The sequence below is a fragment of the Acanthochromis polyacanthus genome, chromosome 12 (genome assembly GCF_021347895.1).
Source record: "Acanthochromis polyacanthus isolate Apoly-LR-REF ecotype Palm Island chromosome 12, KAUST_Apoly_ChrSc, whole genome shotgun sequence".
Taxonomy (NCBI): Eukaryota; Metazoa; Chordata; class Actinopteri; family Pomacentridae; genus Acanthochromis; species Acanthochromis polyacanthus.
This window is the reverse complement of record NC_067124.1, coordinates 41,052,146-41,071,074: the sequence shown is the minus strand read 5'-3', so window position 1 is coordinate 41,071,074 and position 18,929 is coordinate 41,052,146. Positions and strand designations below refer to the sequence as shown.

At 42.8% G+C, this 18,929-nt stretch overlaps 1 protein-coding gene and 1 long non-coding RNA gene across 11 annotated transcripts in view; both read right to left on the bottom strand.

Annotated features, from left to right (window-relative positions):
- Positions 1–2,651: 2,651 nt before the first annotated feature.
- LOC110959705 (CUGBP Elav-like family member 3) overlaps positions 2,652–18,929 on the bottom strand; it is a 36,941-nt gene continuing 20,663 nt past the window's right edge. The window contains exons 4-15 of one of the 3 annotated variants that reach the window (XR_007945337.1): positions 18,779–18,827; positions 14,930–15,058; positions 14,764–14,843; positions 11,789–11,944; positions 11,415–11,559; positions 10,778–10,924; positions 9,803–9,868; positions 8,260–8,364; positions 7,964–8,107; positions 7,423–7,567; positions 7,161–7,266; positions 2,652–3,842 (exon numbers count right to left, since the gene is read on the bottom strand). Coding sequence is in view for 1 of the 3 variants with exons in the window: in XM_051956291.1 (XP_051812251.1) it covers positions 7,440–7,567; positions 7,964–8,107; positions 8,260–8,364; positions 9,803–9,868; positions 10,778–10,924; positions 11,415–11,562; positions 11,789–11,944; positions 14,764–14,843; positions 14,930–15,058; positions 18,779–18,827 (1,152 nt within the window). In the remaining 2 variants the exon portion in view is untranslated. Of the gene's footprint in view, positions 3,843–7,160; positions 7,267–7,422; positions 7,568–7,963; positions 8,108–8,259; positions 8,365–9,802; positions 9,869–10,777; positions 10,925–11,414; positions 11,563–11,788; positions 11,945–14,763; positions 14,844–14,929; positions 15,059–18,778; positions 18,828–18,929 lie in introns of all 3 variants that reach the window. The other 2 variants (XR_007945336.1, XM_051956291.1) reach the window with 2 other exon arrangements.
- Positions 15,072–18,771, bottom strand: LOC127536343 (uncharacterized). Of its 8 annotated transcripts, none has more exons than XR_007945339.1 (3): positions 17,554–18,771; positions 17,416–17,477; positions 15,072–17,348 (listed from the first exon to the last, which is right to left on the bottom strand). It is a non-coding gene; the product is annotated as an uncharacterized LOC127536343 (long non-coding RNA). The 8 variants fall into 8 exon arrangements; XR_007945344.1 differs by having other exon boundaries at positions 15,072–17,267; positions 17,416–17,458; XR_007945340.1 differs by having other exon boundaries at positions 17,597–18,771.

Below are 18,929 nucleotides of genomic sequence, written 5' to 3'. Positions count from 1 at the left end.
CCTAAACCCAACAGGAAGTTGGCCATCTTGGATTAATTGTGAGATTTTTGATGATTTTTCTTATATTTGAGAGTTAATACCTCCTAGGGGATAATTCCAGGAGACCTGAAATTTGGTCAGTACACACAGCAGGACTTGGTGATGAAAAGTTATCAAAAGTTTAACCAGAAGCCAAATGGCGTGGCCATGGCGACCATCAGAGTTTTGATGCTTCGCCATGAAACAGCTGCTGTATATCCTCTGAATGCTCCAATGTGCCTCAGACTTTACATGTGTGATCACACTGCAATCCTGATCACATCTATAGGCCAACATACAGTCTCAGTCGCAGCTCCACCTGGTGGTTGGACAGGAAATGCTCTATGACTAGTCTGTACATGCACCAATCCGCCTGAAACATTGCATGTGTGATCAGAGTCCGGTCCTGATGATATCCACAGGTGGAAATACACTCTCAGTCACAGCGCCACCTGGTGGACATGCGTGGATGTGAGGACCTGTCCATCGCTGCTTGCAGCTTTAATTCTGATTACTTTTTCTTCTAGAATCTCATTTTTTGGAATCTGTGCAGAGAATTTCAGATTTCTTCTCAAATGAAGCCTAAACTTACTGATCTTCATGTCAGATTTAGACTGAAGGTGATTTTTGAATCGCTCAGCTGCTTTCTTGTGGCTGACAGTCGTGTCAGAAATGTTAATGATTTATTTCAACTATTTCTGTGTTTTTTTTGCTTTTATTTGCCATCACTTCTTTGGTGGGATAAATAAATAATAATAAATCTAGATCATATTCAGCATTAACATCAATAATTCAACCGTTTTCCCGTCTTTCCTCACTTATTTATAGTATTTTTATCAAGAATAAACCTGTTGGTCAAATAAAAATCAACAAACTTTGATTTCTGGTGGATTTTTTTGACCAGCAGGTTTCTTCTGGCTGGAAATTATTTAAATAAGAAAGAAAACATGACGTCAGAGATGTTAATGATGAATTTCTAACCGTTTCTATGTCTTCTTGTGTTTTATTTCTCTGTTTTTTCAAACTAAAGCCCCGTCTCTGTGTCCTAAACAAAAACTGTTTATCAGTCGCATCTTTCAGTAAAAAAGTTCAATTTACTGTGTTTTGTCTCGTTTTTATGCCATTTCTAACCAGAAGAGACCTGTTGGTGAGATAAAAACTCACTATAAATGTAAATTTAGCTTGAAATATTGGGCTAAAGTGTTTATCAGATGAACGAAATATTGATTTATAGTGAATTTATTTTTGACCAGCAGGTTTATTCTGGCTGGAAATGACATAAACAAGAGATAAAACTCAGTAAAACATTAAATTAAAGGTGTGAATGAAGGATTTTAACTATTTCTATGTGTTTATTTTACATTTTCACTTGTTGCTCAGTCAGTCCCGTCATAAACTCCTATTTCTGTGTTTTTTGTTTTTTAATTTTCATGTCCAAAAAAAAACAAGAACACATAAATAGTCACAATCCATCATTAGCATCCCAACACAAAGTTTTACTGGGTTTTGTCTCCTTTTTCTGTCATTTCTAACCAGAAGAAAACTGTTGGTTGAATAAAAAAATGACTTTAAATCAGAATCAGGCCAGAATATCCCATAAACAGAGAACATAAGAAGCGGTTTTACAACAATAAATGACTTCAGCAGCTGAAGTTTGGAAATAAAGCAAATATTAAAGCTGGATTTGATGGATTTCAACCATTTTTATATTCATATATTATATCTTATTTTACTTCGTTTATCCAAATGCTTTTATTAAACTGTTTTATTACATGATGTCCCTCTTCTGTTAAATTATAGAAAATCACAGAAAAAAGCAGTAATTTATCTAAAAAAAAGCCAAATCTATGTTTTTAACCGTCATGTTCAACTATATATTTTTTAAATAAATTACAAATATGTAGTAAAAAAATTACAAAAATGTATTAATTTAATTTTAAAAAGCCAAATCCATGTTTTTAATCTGTCATATTAAGTATTTTTTTTATTTTGTTATATTACAGAGAACAGAAAAAAGCATTAAATTGTGTTTTTTTAATTTAAAAGTTTGTCTAACCCTTAAATATTGTCCAGAAAACCTTCATTTTAGAAGTGACCAGTGGTATTTTAAATAAAAATATGTAAAAACAAAAAGAGAAATAGTTGTAATTGATCAATAACATCGCTAACACAATGTTTTATTATCATGAATATATTATTATCTTGAATGATGAAAAAATGTTCACTCAGAATTTGGCATTAAAATGATTCATTTGAAGCTGAATTATTTATCTACACTTAAAATGAGTGCTTTCATGCTTTAACCTTTAATTCTATACATTTTTGAAATCTCTAGCTGAGTAATATTAATTTTCTGCAGATAATTTGTCCTGAAAACATCAAATGAAAGTAAATAAAGTTGAACTCTGGCGGCTCAGAAGGAGGAGAGTTTACTGGAAAAGAGATAAAACTCTGAGTCCTGATAAACAACGGTCCACTCCCCAACAAGTCCTGGAGATAAGAGCAGCTTCATGTGGCTGTAAAACGCTGTTCTTCTTCTCTGCTTTCCCTTTGTGACTCTGCTCCCTGCTGGTGATGAGACAAAGGTGCAAAAACCCAGAAAAAGCCTGAATAATTCACACCTGCACGGCTCGGTCATGATACTTTTTATTTAAACTTAAAAAGAGAGAGTGGATCAAAAAACAGGATTCAATAAATTAGAAATAAATATAATCACTGTAATAATTAATAATACATACATATAATTACTCGATTGTGAGAGTCTGGCAGAAACAGGCCCTCCAACGTTTTTATGTCTGTTTTTTCTCGTCTAGAAAATTCTAAAATGAAAATATCAGCAACTGAACCCTCCCCCATCCCCCATAAACAAAATAATTGATAAATAAATTAAAAATAGTTCAAATATTAAATATTAAAACCTCCCGAGTAAAATCCCTCCCCGCCCCCCCCGTGGTGGTTCACCTAAAATCTAAAGTAGAAATTTAAAATAGGTTAGTGATTTGTTTCCCATCATTTTACACTTTTGGAATGTAATAATCCTTTTCATGGAGATGATGATGTTACTAGTGGTAATAATAATAATAATAATAATAATGTTGATGTGTCCTGCTCAGTGTTTATCTAAATTCTTTCTGCATTTCTTTTTAAATGCTGCTCTTTGTAAACTAAACTATGTACACGTTTGTTAGGGATCTTCCTCCAAAGTCTCTCTAAACCTACTCATCGTTTCTGTTTTCTTTTTGTATTTTTATGTATTTTTTTATTATCAAACATCATCCCTGTATATTAGTCGTGTGATAGAGTTTATCCTGGTGATAAAGATCGACATCCCTCTGGATCTGAGTGTCGCTGTTGCACCAAAACACCCAAAAACACCCCAAAACACCCAGAAACACCCTGATTCTCTCTCTCTCTCTGTGTTACTCAGCAGAATTTTTTACTTCCTGCTTCATTTTTTCCCCCTGTAGGCCAACAGGAACATGGTGTCCCTGAAGTGGGTCTCCTAATGGTAGTATTACAAGATTGTGTGTGTGTGTGTGTGTGTGTTGTCGTGTGTGTAATGTATGTGCGTGTTACTTGGCAGAATTTTTACTTCATGCCTGATCTTTTTTTTTTTTTTTTTAGAGCTGTAGGGCATCAGGAACATGGTGTCTCTGAACGACCACAGGGCCAAGTCGGCCTCCTCATGGTAGTTTTACAAGAATGTGTGTGTGTGTGTGTGTGTGTGTGTGTGTGTGTGTGTGATGTCGGCAGGCAGCAGTCGGTCTGAAACTGAGCTCTGGGGTTTTGGGCTTTTCCTCCTGGGCTGGACTCTGAAAGGTCTCCTGTGGGAGGAAGGAGAAGAAGAGAAGGACGGAGGAGACGTTAGAAAACAACCCACAAACTTCACTTTTTCATTTTCTGTCCAACAAATCTGCCACACAAACAACCAACCAAACACACAAACAAACAAGGCTCCTCTGGAGGCAGCTAGCGGCCAAACCCTCACAGTAGGTTGGGATGCTGCTACAGCTTGACTTTTGGTTTCCAGGAGGTGAGTTTTAACCCTCTGAACCCCAGAAACCCTCCGAGGGGGTTGGAAGTCATGTTAGCTTAAAACAAAAACGCCGTTAATCAGTCACAAACTGAATAAAAAACAGAAAGAACAATCTGATTTGGAGCTTTCTGATGCCCAAATCCTGATATTTCATCAAAATCACTTCATATCATGGAAAAAATGACCAAAAATAAAGCGTCAGCATGAAGTTAAATGTGTAAAAGACGACAACTTCTGCACTAAACAGCCACGACCGACTCAGCTGTGACCAATCGTCAGAGTTTTCAGGCTGAACTGCAGGCAGTGTTTTCTCAGAGACAAATATTCTGTCATTTTTGTGTCAGTTTGAGCAGTTTATGAATCACTGTGGGCAAGACTTGAGTCAGTTTCAACCCTTTGAGTCATTTGTACAAAATTTGAACAACTTTTGGTCATTTCTGTCTAATTTTAGACCAACTATGAGTCATTTTTGACAGACTGACAGAAGTCGGTTCATTGTTTTAGTCTTTTTTTGAGAAATATCTTAATTTTTGTCTGTGAGTGATGCTGGACAAATTTTCTGTCATTTTGGATCATTTTTGTGTCAGTTTGAGCAATTTATGAATCACTGTGGCAAAGATTTGACTGAATTTCAACCCTTTCTGAGTCATTTGGACAAAATTTGAGTAATTTCTGACAGATTTTGACAGCAGTCTTGGACAAACATCGAGCTAGTCATGGTGAGAGGAACACAGAGATGACAAACTGGAGTTCAGAGGGTTAAAGCAGGAAGTCTGGCGCTGTGTCTGCAGATCACGGTGCTTTCAAACATTCAGTGTCTGGATCATGCAGCTCCATACAGTGAAACTCTCCTGTGGTGTTTCTGCAGGTAAACGTCGTAAATCTCTGGATCCTGACGGACGCGTGCCTCCATTAAGCAAACACCACTCCCAGCATGCATCACTGTCTGGCATCAGCAGGATAGAAATTCTGGGTGATGGTTTTAGTTTTAAAATTCTAATTATTTGCTTTTTACAGCTTCTCTGGCTTCTTGTTCTGTGAAAGTTGGCGTAGAAATAGAAGCAGGATGTTGTATTTATAAGGTGGAGGAATAAATTCACCTCCAGTTCTTGGGGATGCTGCGTTTTGTTCTCTTATTTTTCTCCCAGAATTCCTATAGTTGAAGTCTGTTCTCCAATAAGCAAGAGGCACTCGTTTTTCCACCATGACAACCACAAAGCCGTTACCTCAAACACCAGCTAGAGGGACAGAAAGAGCTGAAGAAAAGGAGGAAACGCCACAGAAGATAGAAACAGAGAAGAAAAAGACCAAGAGAGAAAAATACGAAGGAGAAAAGAAACTAAAACCAAACAGTGTCTGAAATCCAGCGATTAGAGGCCAGTTTAACCCTGACGACATTTAATAAGGACACAAATCAGAAAAGTTCTCACAAACTGGAAAACAGAAAAAAACTGTCACATTTTACAGATTCCGTAGTCTTCCATCATCAGTAGAACAGTTCGTGGATTTAACGTTTAAAACGTGGGTTTTTATCAGAAATAGCACTTTAAGCTGTCAGAAATGGTAAAGTATCATCAAAGAGTCACTTTGAGTCGCTTTGGACAGATTTGAGTCGCTTTGGACAGATTTGAGTCACTTTGAGTCGCTTTGGACAGATTTGAGTCACTTTGAGTCGCTTTGGACAGATTTGAGTCGCTTTGGACAGATTTGAGTCACTTTGGACAGATTTGAGTCGTTTTGGACAGATTTGAGTCGCTTTGGACAGATTTGAGTCACTTTGGACAGATTCGAGTCACTTTGGACAGATTCGAGTCGCTTTGGACAGATTTGAGTCGCTTTGGACAGATTTGAGTCACTTTGGACAGATTTGAGTAGATTTGAGTCGCTTTGGACAGATTTGAGTCACTTTGGACAGATTTGAGTAGATTTGAGTCGCTTTGGACAGATTTGAGTCGTTTTGGACAGATTCGAGTCGCTTTGGACAGATTTGAGTCACTTTGGACAGATTTGAGTAGATTTGAGTCGTTTTGGACAGATTTGAGTCGCTTTGGACAGATTTGAGTCGCTTTGGACAGATTTGAGTCACTTTGGACAGATTTGAGTCACTTTGGACAAATTTGAGTCGTTTTGGACAGATTTGAGTCGTTTTGGACAGATTTGAGTCACTTTGGACAGATTTGAGTCGTTTTGGACAGATTTGAGTCACTTTGGACAGATTTGAGTAGATTTGAGTCGTTTTGGACAGATTTGAGTCGTTTTGGACAGATTTGAGTCACTTTGGACAAATTTGAGTCACTTTGGACAGATCTGAGTCACTTTGGACAAATTTGAGTCACTTTGGACTAACTTTGATTTAAATCAGGTTTCAAACCATCCTGGACACACTGTAGGATATTTTTTGACCATTTATGGAAAATTCTGAGTCACTCTGGAAACTCAAGGTTCCAAAATATTTAGTAAATTACAACAAATGAAGGTTGATGTTTTTCTGTCATTCTGCGTCCTGCTGGCAGAAGACATCTCTGAGTTCTGTCTCCTCCTTCATGACGTTCTGCAGGACTTTCAGATGAACCCAGTGAGTCAGAACTGCTCAGGGTTCAGAGGGTTAAAGAGCTTCTCGTTTTATTTCTGAGGCCGTATCGTGGTGTATCAGACTAAACACCCGGTCGTGTTTTGCTGTTGCTGCTCTACGTTTGTCCACCGTCGCCGTGGAAACCTGGGGTCTGAAGGGACGTTACACAGCAGAGTGTAACACAGAACAGACGGACACACAGACCACCATCACTACTGGACCACAGCAGGCCTCAGACCAGAGGACACCAGACAGGACAGAGACTGATCAAAAACACAGCAGCTACACAATTGATCTGTGATGTAATCTCAGCTGTCCAATCAGAGGGTTGTCCTGGCTGGGGGCAGTTATTGATCAGTATGTGCACAGGTCAATACAAAATAAAGTCACAATGCACCAAACACAGTCTGTGGTCACTACGGCAACGGGACATGCAGGTCAACGCATGGCCGGTTGCTCGCGGTGACACGACGACCGACAACAGGCAAATCGGTCGCCACGGCAACCCAAACACAGGCCAACCAATCAACTTACAACGATGCGAGAGGAGGAAGGGGGGGTCGGGGCTTTATTGGTCACTAGGCGACCGTTGCCATAGCGATGTGGGTGTCCTCAGTGAATTATGATTGGACGGGAGGATCTCAGGTGAGGAAAAGATCAAAACAGCAGGAAAGAAAACGAAATAATAATAAAAAAAAGGAAAACAATATTTTAGTATTTTTCACTTTTCCGGAGATGATTAAGTAGTTTTTCTGTTTTGAGCTTCATCCTGCTGCTCGCTGCACCTTCTCCTCACCTCCAGCAGGGCGGCGCTTAGTACGGACGGTTAGCGTCTTTGGGTCGCTTCAGCTGCACCTTCAGCCGCTTCATGCCGATCTGGAAGCCGTTCATGGCCTGGATGGCAGCCTGGGCGCTGGACGGGTTATCGAAGCTCACAAAGCCTGAAAGACAACACAAAAGCAGACACGCCTCTGTCACCTGAAACATGCAGATATACCTGTATACATCAGCACCAGGAAGAAAGCTGTACAACTGGATGATCCTCCCCCGTCTTCCTCCCCCTGTCCTCCCCGTCCTCAACCCGTCCTCCCTCGTCCTCCCCCTGCCCTCCCCCCGCCCTCCACCTTCTTCCCCCATCCTCCCCCCGTCCTCCCCCGTTCTCCCTCCATCCTCCCCCCGTCCTCCACCGTCCTCCACCGTCCTCCACCGTCTTCCTCCCCCGTCCTCCCCCGTCCTCCCCCCGTCCTCCCCCCGTCCTCCCCCCGTTCTCCCTCCATCCTCCCCCCGTCCTCCCCCCGTTCTCCCTCCATCCTCCCCCCGTCCTCCCCCGTCCTCACCGAAGCACTTGCTCTGGTTGGTGGCTCTGTCCACGAACACTTTGGCTGAGATGACGTTCCCGAAGGGAAGAAACATCTGGAGCATCTCAGAGTCACTGAACTCCTGAGGAAGGTGGTAGATGAAGATGTTGCAGCCCTCTGGACCTGACAGATGCAACACACACATTATACACACACACACATTACACACACACATACACACACACACACACACACACACGATGAATGATGACGTCGCTGATAAACACTGTGATGCCATAGGGGGCGTGGCCCCGGTGGGACAGGAAGTGTCTCACCTTCTCTCTGCTGCTGTTGCTGGGGCTGCTGGTGTTGCTGGGCAACCAGGGCGGGTTGCTGGGGGAATGGCTGTCCGACCAATCCGTATGCAGCGGGGTATGCCGCTATTGGAGGAGACAGACAGAAACAACAGGTGGCAGCGTCCAATCAGAGGAGCCGAACGTCTGAAGGTGAAACTATCAACAGTAAACAACGACTGATCCAGGATCAGGGATGATGTAAAGCCGAGTAACAAGAACACGCTACAGAACACGCTACAGCAGAGAGGAATCACATCAACTAGAATTCAAACTGTCCTTCAGATGTTTCATCCTCCGTTTAAAGAGGAGATCTGGATTCAACCTGCTTTAATAAACACCACACAGCTGCAGATTCTGGATTCTAAAAGCAACATGTGTCGGTTTACAAGTGTCCATTTACATACATGCAGTTTTTATATTTACATCCGACACAAACACACGTTTGTTAGATTTAGTTTTAAGGCCTCATATATCTGCATGAAGCATCATGAAGTCCAGAGCTTAGTTCCACAGTTTCACATCTGCTGTATGTTGTCATTGCAGCTAAAGTTTAATGCTTTTATTCTGAAAATCCAATGCTGTTTAAAGGGGAACTTCGGTTTTTTTCAACCTGGGGTCTGTTTTCATGTCATTTCATACATGTGAGTGATGGAGAAATGAATTTTCGACATAGCTCCAGTATTTAGCCAGGCAGGCAGCTTAGCAGCTCAGCTAGCAGCTCAGCTAGCAGCTCGGCTAGTGAAAAGTATGGGGCAACTGGCCTCATTCCGAAATTGCACGAAATCGCGCGATAGCTCGCACCAACCCACCAGTGTTTTGGTGCGAGCTATCGCTCAATTTCAGAACGAGATTTGCTTTCTAGTGTCCTGAGATCTGGATACAGACCACAACAAAGAGCGATCACCAGGTAATGTGGAGGTTTTCCTTCACTTCTCATCTCTAGTATGTTGTGGGACACTCATTGAGACTATCTGAGCCGGTCAGTGTGGGGGAAAAGCACGTTAGGGCGGACTTTGACGTGGGGGGGCCAGTTGCCCCATACTTTTTGCTAGCTGAGCTGCTAGCTGAGCTGCTAAGCTGCCTGCCTGGCTAAATACTGGAGCTATGTCAAAAATTCATTTCTCCATCACTCACTTGTATGAAATTACATGAAAACTGACCCCAAGTTGAAAAAACCAAAGTTCCCGTTTAAAGACAGTCATCTTTAGAAATGACCTAGAAACTGTTTTTATGATTTATCAGCCAGAAATTTAAAAAAGCGTCCAGCAGAACGCCAACGTATCGTCTAAACAAAAATCCGTTGTTGTAAAAGAAATAATCAAAGTTCAGCTTTAGTTTCTGTCTTTCTGACGGTCAGATTGTGTCTCCATGGCTGTTTCCTGAGCTGCTGGACTTTAAATTGTGCTGAATAAATACAATCAAACACCCAGAAAGTGTTGCTTGGCCTTCAGAGGTTAAAATTCTGAGCTAAATCCGGATCAGATGAACATGTCGACGGTGTTTTCTGGTGTTTGTCGCTGACCTGTGTAGTGCTGCATCCCTGCGTACGCCTGCTGGAGAGGATCCAGAGCTGCTGCTGGACTCTGAGCTGAAACAAACCAGAAATAAAAGCAGTGAGGACGAAGAACAGCAGCTAAGAAACCATGCTAACCATTAGCGCTGCGTTTATATGAGTCCTTCCAGACCTGGAGGACGTTTTACATCCAGTAATCCATGTATTAAACCCTAAAACATTCAGTAGTGTGTAAATGTTCTCGTCCTGAGACCAAATCTACAAAAACTAGGAGAAAAGAATGTTTAAAATATTTATAAAATCCAAAATAATTCTGGAGTTCCCCTAAAATCATATTTTTCTCTTGTCCACCTCCCTGATGACCAAACTGGATCTCTAATAAAACAGATAAATTCTAATTTAAATGTCCTTTTGTTGGTTTTATTTTTTCATTCATGTCTCTGTAATTATGGGAACATTTTTTAATCAACATAATATTTAAAATAATAATTATTATTATTCATGGAACGTGTCACACAACATGTTAACAGAGCCTGGTGATGAGGTTTCTGTCATTTTCTGTCTTGTTTTTGTCGTTTCCATCCTCCATCAGTGTTCCTACAGAATGTGTAGAGCAAAGCTATGTCCTCTCTTCTATTTTCCATCTTTTCATCCATTGTCAGCCTTGATTGAATGTCTCTCTCTACCTCATATTATCAGGATCAGACTCATTCTTTGGACTGTTTTCCATCAGTGGTCAGCAGTAACAGCTAGCTAAATATCTAGCTTCTACTGCTGAGAAAAAGATCACATTAGCATGGATTAGAGTAGGGTTAAAACACGGAATAAAAATGCTACCATTGATGTGGAAGCTGAGCCAATCAATACCTATTACTGATCAATATGGAGCAGAAAGCTGGAAGAGACGGTGGATTTTTCAAACATTTAGAAGATCAGATGTCCTCCAGTTCTGGACTGATCCTTACTGAATTCTAATGATGATACCTTGGTATGGGTGGACTCCGTTGGTGTATAGTGTTTCCGTTTGCTGTCCGTTGGATGGAGGCGGGACGCTGCTGTAGCCGTTGACTCCGATTGGTGGAGGCAGAGCTGGGACAGGTGTGGCAGCGATGGTTGGTGGAGTGTTTGTACCTGCAGATGCACAAGAATCCAGCTTTAGCCAGACTTCTGACCTGCCAACACATAGCTGTGCATCATTTCTGTACTTAAATCAGTGCAAAATAAAGACTTTAAACTGATGGAAAACAGTAAAAAGGCGCAGGGCCAGCCATGGTACAGTGCCACTGGAGCAATTAGGGGTTAGGTGTCTTGCTCAGGGACACCTCGACATGAGCACGACGGGCCGAGGATCGAACCGCAACCCTCTGGTTACAAGACAGCCAGTCTACCCACTGAGCTATGCCACCCCATGCTACTGAAAGTCTTTTTCCTTAAAAATAGCCAATGTTTGGTCTATAAAATATCAGAAAATGGTTGAAAATATCAATCAATGTCTCGTTTAGTCCGAAGTTTACTGTCATAGAGGAGGAATAAACAGAAAATATTCACATTTAAGGAGCTGGAAACACTGAATTTAGACGTTTTACTTCATAGCTGGAGATGAGTGAATAAAGGAACCAACCCGAGGACGGCGTGATGGGTGTGATGGGCGTGGCGATGATCCCGTTGGCATTCAGTGCCGCCATCTGCTGCATCTGCACGGCAGCAACCGTTGCCACGGGAGACAGGTAGGCCGACTGGGCAACCAGAGCCTGCTGCTGGACGAGCTGCTGGAGGAGGAGGAGGAGGAGGAGACGTCAGATGGAAGCAGCAGATGAATAAAGATCTAATCGGGAGGCCATTATCTCTGGTCGCTGGTTAATGCTAGCTGGATGACGTATGTTTAGATGTCTGCTGACGAGGTTACGACCAATCAGAGCTCTGATGCTCCTCAGATGTTCCTGAGGACCAATCAGAGCTCTGATGCTGCTCAGATGTTCTGAGGTTCCTGCTTACCTGGGCGTTGACGGCCTGGGTGTAGGCGTTGTAGGCTGGGAAGTTGAGTGTCATGGGGCTGAAGATGCCGAGCTGGGATGCCACCTGCTGCATCCTCCGGAGGCCTCGCTCCTTCTCAGTGTCAGCGAACTTCACCACCAGGCTGGACGACGCCCCCTGGAGGAGGAACCACACCAGGAACAACTTTAACAGCAGCGCCTGACAGGAACACAGTTTGGATCCAAAGGAGGAACTCAACCTGGAGGACACCACAGATGTTCTGTCTCCTTCAGCAACTCTTTATCCAGCTGCTCTTTACTGGATCATCTGTTGTTCTTTAAACACCTCAAAGATTTTCTACTGGATTCAAGTCCCAACACAAACCTATCCGGGTCGCATTTGGACAGTTTTGTGTCTTGTTGGTGGTCCTAATAACACCAAGGTCACAGGTTTGATCCCCGTATGGGCCATAAGCATTCTTTTTGAAAATTTCTGGACATTGTGGTGTTTCTAAAGGGTTTGTTTCTTCATGTTCTGGCGTTTCTAAAGGGTTTGTTTCTTCGTGTTCTGGCGTTTCCAAAGGGTTTGTTTCTTCGTGTTCTGATGTTTCTAAAGGGTTTGTTTCTTCATGTTCTGGCGTTTCTAAAGGGTTTGTTTCTTCATGTTCTGGTGTTTCTAAAGGGTTTGTTTCTTCATGTTCTGGCGTTTCTAAAGGGTTTGTTTCTTCATGTTCTGGCGTTTCTAAAGGGTTTGTTTCTTCGTGTTCTGGTGTTTCTAAAGGGTTTGTTTCTTCGTGTTCTGGCGTTTCCAAAGGGTTTGTTTCTTCGTGTTCTGGCGTTTCTAAAGGGTTTGTTTCTTCGTGTTCTGGCGTTTCCAAAGGGTTTGTTTCTTCGTGTTCTGGCGTTTCCAAAGGGTTTGTTTCTTCGTGTTCTGGCGTTTCCAAAGGGTTTGTTTCTTCGTGTTCTGGCGTTTCCAAAGGGTTTGTTTCTTCGTGTTCTGGCGTTTCCAAAGGGTTTGTTTCTTCGTGTTCTGGCGTTTCCAAAGGGTTTGTTTCTTCGTGTTCTGGCGTTTCCAAAGGGTTTGTTTCTTCGTGTTCTGGCGTTTCTAAAGGGTTTGTTTCTTCGTGTTCTGGCGTTTCCAAAGGGTTTGTTTCTTCGTGTTCTGGCGTTTCTAAAGGGTTTGTTTCTTCGTGTTCTGGCGTTTCCAAAGGGTTTGTTTCTTCGTGTTCTGGCGTTTCCAAAGGGTTTGTTTCTTCGTGTTCTGGCGTTTCCAAAGGGTTTGTTTCTTCGTGTTCTGGCGTTTCCAAAGGGTTTGTTTCTTCGTGTTCTGGCGTTTCCAAAGGGTTTGTTTCTTCGTGTTCTGGCGTTTCCAAAGGGTTTGTTTCTTCGTGTTCTGGCGTTTCCAAAGGGTTTGTTTCTTCGTGTTCTGACGTTTCTAAAGGGTTTGTTTCTTCGTGTTCTGGCGTTTCCAAAGGGTTTGTTTCTTCGTGTTCTGGCGTTTCTAAAGGGTTTGTTTCTTCGTGTTCTGGCGTTTCTAAAGGGTTTGTTTCTTCGTGTTCTGGCGTTTCTAAAGGGTTTGTTTCTTCGTGTTCTGGCGTTTCTAAAGGGTTTGTTTCTTCGTGTTCTGGCGTTTCTAAAGGGTTTGTTTCTTCGTGTTCTGGCGTTTCCAAAGGGTTTGTTTCTTCGTGTTCTGATGTTTCTAAAGGGTTTGTTTCTTCGTGTTCTGGTGTTTCTAAAGGGTTTGTTTCTTCGTGTTCTGATGTTTCTAAAGGGTTTGTTTCTTCGTGTTCTGGTGTTTCTAAAGGGTTTGTTTCTTCGTGTTCTGGTGTTTCTAAAGGGTTTGTTTCTTCGTGTTCTGGCGTTTCTAAAGGGTTTGTTTCTTCGTGTTCTGGCGTTTCTAAAGGGTTTGTTTCTTCGTGTTCTGGCGTTTCTAAAGGGTTTGTTTCTTCGTGTTCTGGCGTTTCTAAAGGGTTTGTTTCTTCGTGTTCTGGCGTTTCCAAAGGGTTTGTTTCTTCGTGTTCTGGCGTTTCTAAAGGGTTTGTTTCTTCGTGTTCTGGCGTTTCCAAAGGGTTTGTTTCTTCGTGTTCTGGCGTTTCTAAAGGGTTTGTTTCTTCGTGTTCTGGCGTTTCCAAAGGGTTTGTTTCTTCGTGTTCTGGCGTTTCTAAAGGGTTTGTTTCTTCGTGTTCTGGCGTTTCTAAAGGGTTTGTTTCTTCGTGTTCTGGCGTTTCCAAAGGGTTTGTTTCTTCGTGTTCTGGCGTTTCTAAAGGGTTTGTTTCTTCGTGTTCTGGCGTTTCCAAAGGGTTTGTTTCTTCGTGTTCTGGCGTTTCTAAAGGGTTTGTTTCTTCGTGTTCTGGCGTTTCCAAAGGGTTTGTTTCTTCGTGTTCTGGCGTTTCCAAAGGGTTTGTTTCTTCGTGTTCTGGCGTTTCTAAAGGGTTTGTTTCTTCGTGTTCTGGCGTTTCTAAAGGGTTTGTTTCTTCGTGTTCTGACGTTTCTAAAGGGTTTGTTTCTTCGTGTTCTGGCGTTTCCAAAGGGTTTGTTTCTTCGTGTTCTGGCGTTTCCAAAGGGTTTGTTTCTTCGTGTTCTGGCGTTTCCAAAGGGTTTGTTTCTTCGTGTTCTGACGTTTCCAAAGGGTTTGTTTCTTCGTGTTCTGGCGTTTCTAAAGGGTTTGTTTCTTCGTGTTCTGGCGTTTCTAAAGGGTTTGTTTCTTCGTGTTCTGGCGTTTCTAAAGGGTTTGTTTCTTCGTGTTCTGGCGTTTCTAAAGGGTTTGTTTCTTCATGTTCTGGCGTTTCTAAAGGGTTTGTTTCTTCATGTTCTGGTGTTTCTAAAGGGTTTGTTTCTTCGTGTTCTGGCGTTTCTAAAGGGTTCTGATTGGGATTCAGCTGATAGTTTATCTTTTTATCCATTCTTTAGTCCAGCTCTTGTCCATACAGAGGACACTCAGGACCAAAGCATGTCTTCCCTGTTATTCTTAAGCTCTGCTGTTTCTGGGCTACCTACCGGCATGGTGCGGCTGCCATGCAGACTGTTGATGGCAGCTTGGGCTTCAGCGTGTCCCTGGAACTTTACGAAGGCGCATCCTGAAGGAAACATGAAGTTAGAAGTGCTGCTGGATGAAGTCAGGCGGTCTGTCAGGTCTTACCGGTGCTTCCAGTTGGAGTCCTACCTTTACTGGTGCCATCAGGTCCTCTCAGCACCGTGCACTCATCTATGCTGCCGAACGGCTCGAACAGCCTCCGGACGTCCTCGTCGCTCTGCTGCTTCCCCAGCATTCCCACGAACAGCTTCCTGTCCTCTGGAAGAGACAGGAGGCCAAATGTTACTCCTCCGAACCAGAACCGGTCCTCCACAGGGACCAAAAGTGGTCCTCCAGAGGGTCCAATCCGGCCCTCAAAGTGTAAAAAGTACAGAGAAGACATTAACTGCAGATTGTAAATTAGTAAAACTATAAATTTAAAATCATTTCTAGACCATGACAAGTTGTTTGATCATAAAAGTAAAATACTAGATTGTTCATTGTTCTTTTGTCGTTTTGTGTCTCATCTTTGTAATATTTTGTCTCGTTTTTGTTGTTTTTGTCTGAGTTTTGTCGTTTGTCTCATGTTTTTGTCACTTTGTAACTTTTTTGTCAGATTTTTGTCTCTTTTTGTTTTGTTCTGTGTCATTTGCCTCATTTTTGCTGTTTTGTTTCTTGCTTTTGTAATATTTTATCTTGTTTTTGTCTTCCTTTTGTGGTTCTGATCCTCCAGTAAACCCTCTCTGGTTCAGGTCCAGGTGACTAAATGTTGTGTTCCTTTGTAGACGCTCTGTGATCTGGAAGTTTAATGTGGAAATGATAAACTGAGGATGAATGTTGATGAAACTGAATCTATTTTTCTTCATAAATGTCAGGTTGTTCATGATGTTTAATAAAAAGATAATTCTTTAAATGTGAACATTAGGAGCCATTAGGAGTTGTGGGTCTTTATAGGGTACAATGCTGAGATTTTACTGGTTCTACTGGAGATCAGACTGGACAGATGAGGAACCTGCACTAGAACCGGTTTCCTGCCCCAGACTAACGGTGGAGGAAGTTGCCATCCAACTCCACCAGGGGGCGGTATTGTCTGCAGAGCGGACATGAATAAAGCTGCTCTCCATCTGATCTTATATCTGTCCCACTGAGGGACAGTTTAAACCCTCTGAACTGAAGATGTCCTTGTTTGTCCGGTGGACTCAGGTTGACCAGCGATTAGCCGAAGGGTTAAATGAGGATTTGTGTTGTTGAACGAGGACCGACAGCAACAACAGGAACGATTTCTTTACCAGCAGAACTAGTTCCTGTTAACCTTTTTAACCATAATTGATGAAAACTGCAGGTCTGTCTGTTCAAAGGTCCATCAGCTCATCAGAAAACTGGTTTATCTCTGCACTGACTGAACAATCCGGACTCTGTTTTCTTTTATGGAGTCTGTTTTGTCTTGTTGCTTGGCGGTTTGGTCAGAGGATGGTTTTATCATCCTTTATAATGACTCCATCATCTACAGCAGGAGAGCTCCCAAGGTTCAGGACAAAGTGTTATAAAAACAGCTTTGTTCAATAAGAAGTGTTCTTATCATGGTTTTTATCCCAGAGGTTGCTTTTATTTCCATCAGGTTTTTTATTGTGTTTTTATCTTTATCTCAACAGAAGACGCCGTCTCCATGACCCACCTGCAGCTTTCTAACACTATGTGAGGATGTTATTTGTTCAGCTTTGAAGACAATCTTTCTGTCATTTTGGACAAATCTGAGTCAGTCTGACCAACTTCTGAGTCTTTTTGGGACCAGTCTGATTCCTTTGGCCAATTTTGAGGAGTCTTGCCCATTTCCACCAGTCTGCTCTGCATCACTTTACTTGATCTGTTCTTCTACATACTATTTGAATTTTACTACCAGATATATATGTAGTAGATTTAATACCAGAGCTGTACACCAGAACAGGAAACTATGGATCAGTTTACATGTTAGCTTCTACTTTGTATGAATCATCTGTCTGATTAAACATGTATTGAACTGTGTGTCATATGTTCCTTGTTCCCCTCCCAGCCCCACCCACTCCTCCTCTTCTGTTCCTCTCCACCTCTTCTGTTCCTCTCCTCCTCTTCTGTTCCTCTCCTCCTCTTCTGTTCCTCTCCTCCTCTTCTGTTCCTCTCCACCTCTTCTGTTCCTCTCCTCCTCTTCTGTTCCTCTCCTCCTCTTCTGTTCCTCTCCTCCTCTTCTGTTCCTCTCCACCTCTTCTGTTCCTCTCCACCTCTGCTGTTCCTCTCCTCCTCTGCTGTTCCTCTCCTCCTCTTCTGTTCCTCTCCACCTCTTCTGTTCCTCTCCTCCTCTTCTGTTCCTCTCCACCTCTTCTGTTCCTCTCCTCCTCTTCTGTTCCTCTCCACCTCTTCTGTTCCTCTCCTCCTCTTCTGTTCCTCTCCACCTCTTCTGTTCCTCTCCTCCTCTTCTGTTCCTCTCCTCTCCTCCTCTTCTGTTCCTCTCCTCCTCTTCTGTTCCTCTCCTCTCCTCCTCTTCTGTTCCTCTCCTCCTCTTCTGTTCCTCTCCTCCTCTTCTGTTCCTCTCCTCCTCTTCTGTTCCTCTCCTCTCCTCCTCTTCTGTTCCTCTCCTCTCCTCCTCTTCTGTTCCTCTCCACCTCTTCTGTTCCTCTCCTCCTCTTCTGTTCCTCTCCTCTCCTCCTCTTCTGTTCCTCTCCTCCTCTTCTGTTCCTCTCCTCCTCTTCTGTTCCTCTCCTCCTCTTCTGTTCCTCTCCTCCTCTTCTGTTCCTCTCCACCTCTTCTGTTCCTCTCCTCCTCTTCTGTTCCTCTCCTCTCCACCTCTTCTGTTCCTCTCCTCCTCTTCTGTTCCTCTCCTCTCCTCCTCTTCTGTTCCTCTCCACCTCTTCTGTTCCTCTCCACCTCTTCTGTTCCTCTCTACCTCCATCCAGCAGCAGATGGTTCCCCTACATAAAGAGCCAGGTTCTGCTCCAGGTTTCTTCCCGTTAAAGATTTTTTCTTGTTCTGGCGTTCATTTGGGTTCTGTAAAGTCTCTTGAGACAATCTGAGCTGTAGCTGTAATTGACAGTTGTGTATTTGTCGCCTCTGATCACTGCCATCATCCACTCCTCCCTCGCCTCTGGTTCTGTCCCATCATCTCTGAAATCTGCTGCATGAAACCTGCTTCAGACCCCAACAACTTCAACAACCCACGTCCAACTTGCAATTTCTCTCAAAAATCCTGGAGAAAACAGTTTAATCTCAGATCCACTCTCGCCTCTTCAAAAACAACCTCTATGACCAGCTCCAGTCTGGTTTCCACCACAGCTCAGAGTCTGGGTGTCCTCCTCATTCCAAACCCACATCAGTAACATCACTGGGTCTGCATACTCAGTCTCCATCCTGGTCCTCTCTCTGGTTCCTCCTTCCTGGACTACTGCTGGTCTTCAGTCCATCCATAAACTCCAACTAGTCCAGAACGCTGCAGCCTGGATCATCACCAGAACATCTTCTCTCCACCACATCACCCCGGTTCTCCAACAACTGCCCCACATCATCTACAAAACCATTCTCCTAACCTTCAAGGCCCTCTGTTCCTCATTGATCTCCTCCACATCAACACACCCAGCTCACCTCAGATCATCTTCCTCCCTCAGCCTCAGCATCCCTCCACCACGACCACCATGATCTCCGGAACCTTCAGTGTCTGGAACTCCCTCGTTGACACGATGGACATCTTTAGATCTCGTCTCCAAACCCACCACTTCAAACCATCCTCTTTCTCTGACCTCCTTTCTCTTTCTTCTTCTGTTTTTAAAAACTGCTAAATTCCCTTCTTTTAAATTTTTTACATCTCTAAGTTTTATGTGTTTTAACTCTGTTTCCTCTGTATGATGAGCTGGCTGTTCTGAAAGGAACCTAGAAATGAAGTCTATTATCATTATTAATTGGTGTTATATGAATAAAATTGAATTGAACTTGAATCAGTGTGTGTTAGTGTGTGTGTCCAGGTGTGTTCCTCACCTCCTCTGCCCTCGCTGTCGGCTGGTTTCACCTGGATCGGTCGGTTCATCTGCAGGAGAGACGACAGCAGTGTCAGCAAGGACGAATTTCAGACTTCACTCAGCATCTATATAATAAATTCTCTTTATTTATTTATGACGAGGCCTCATAT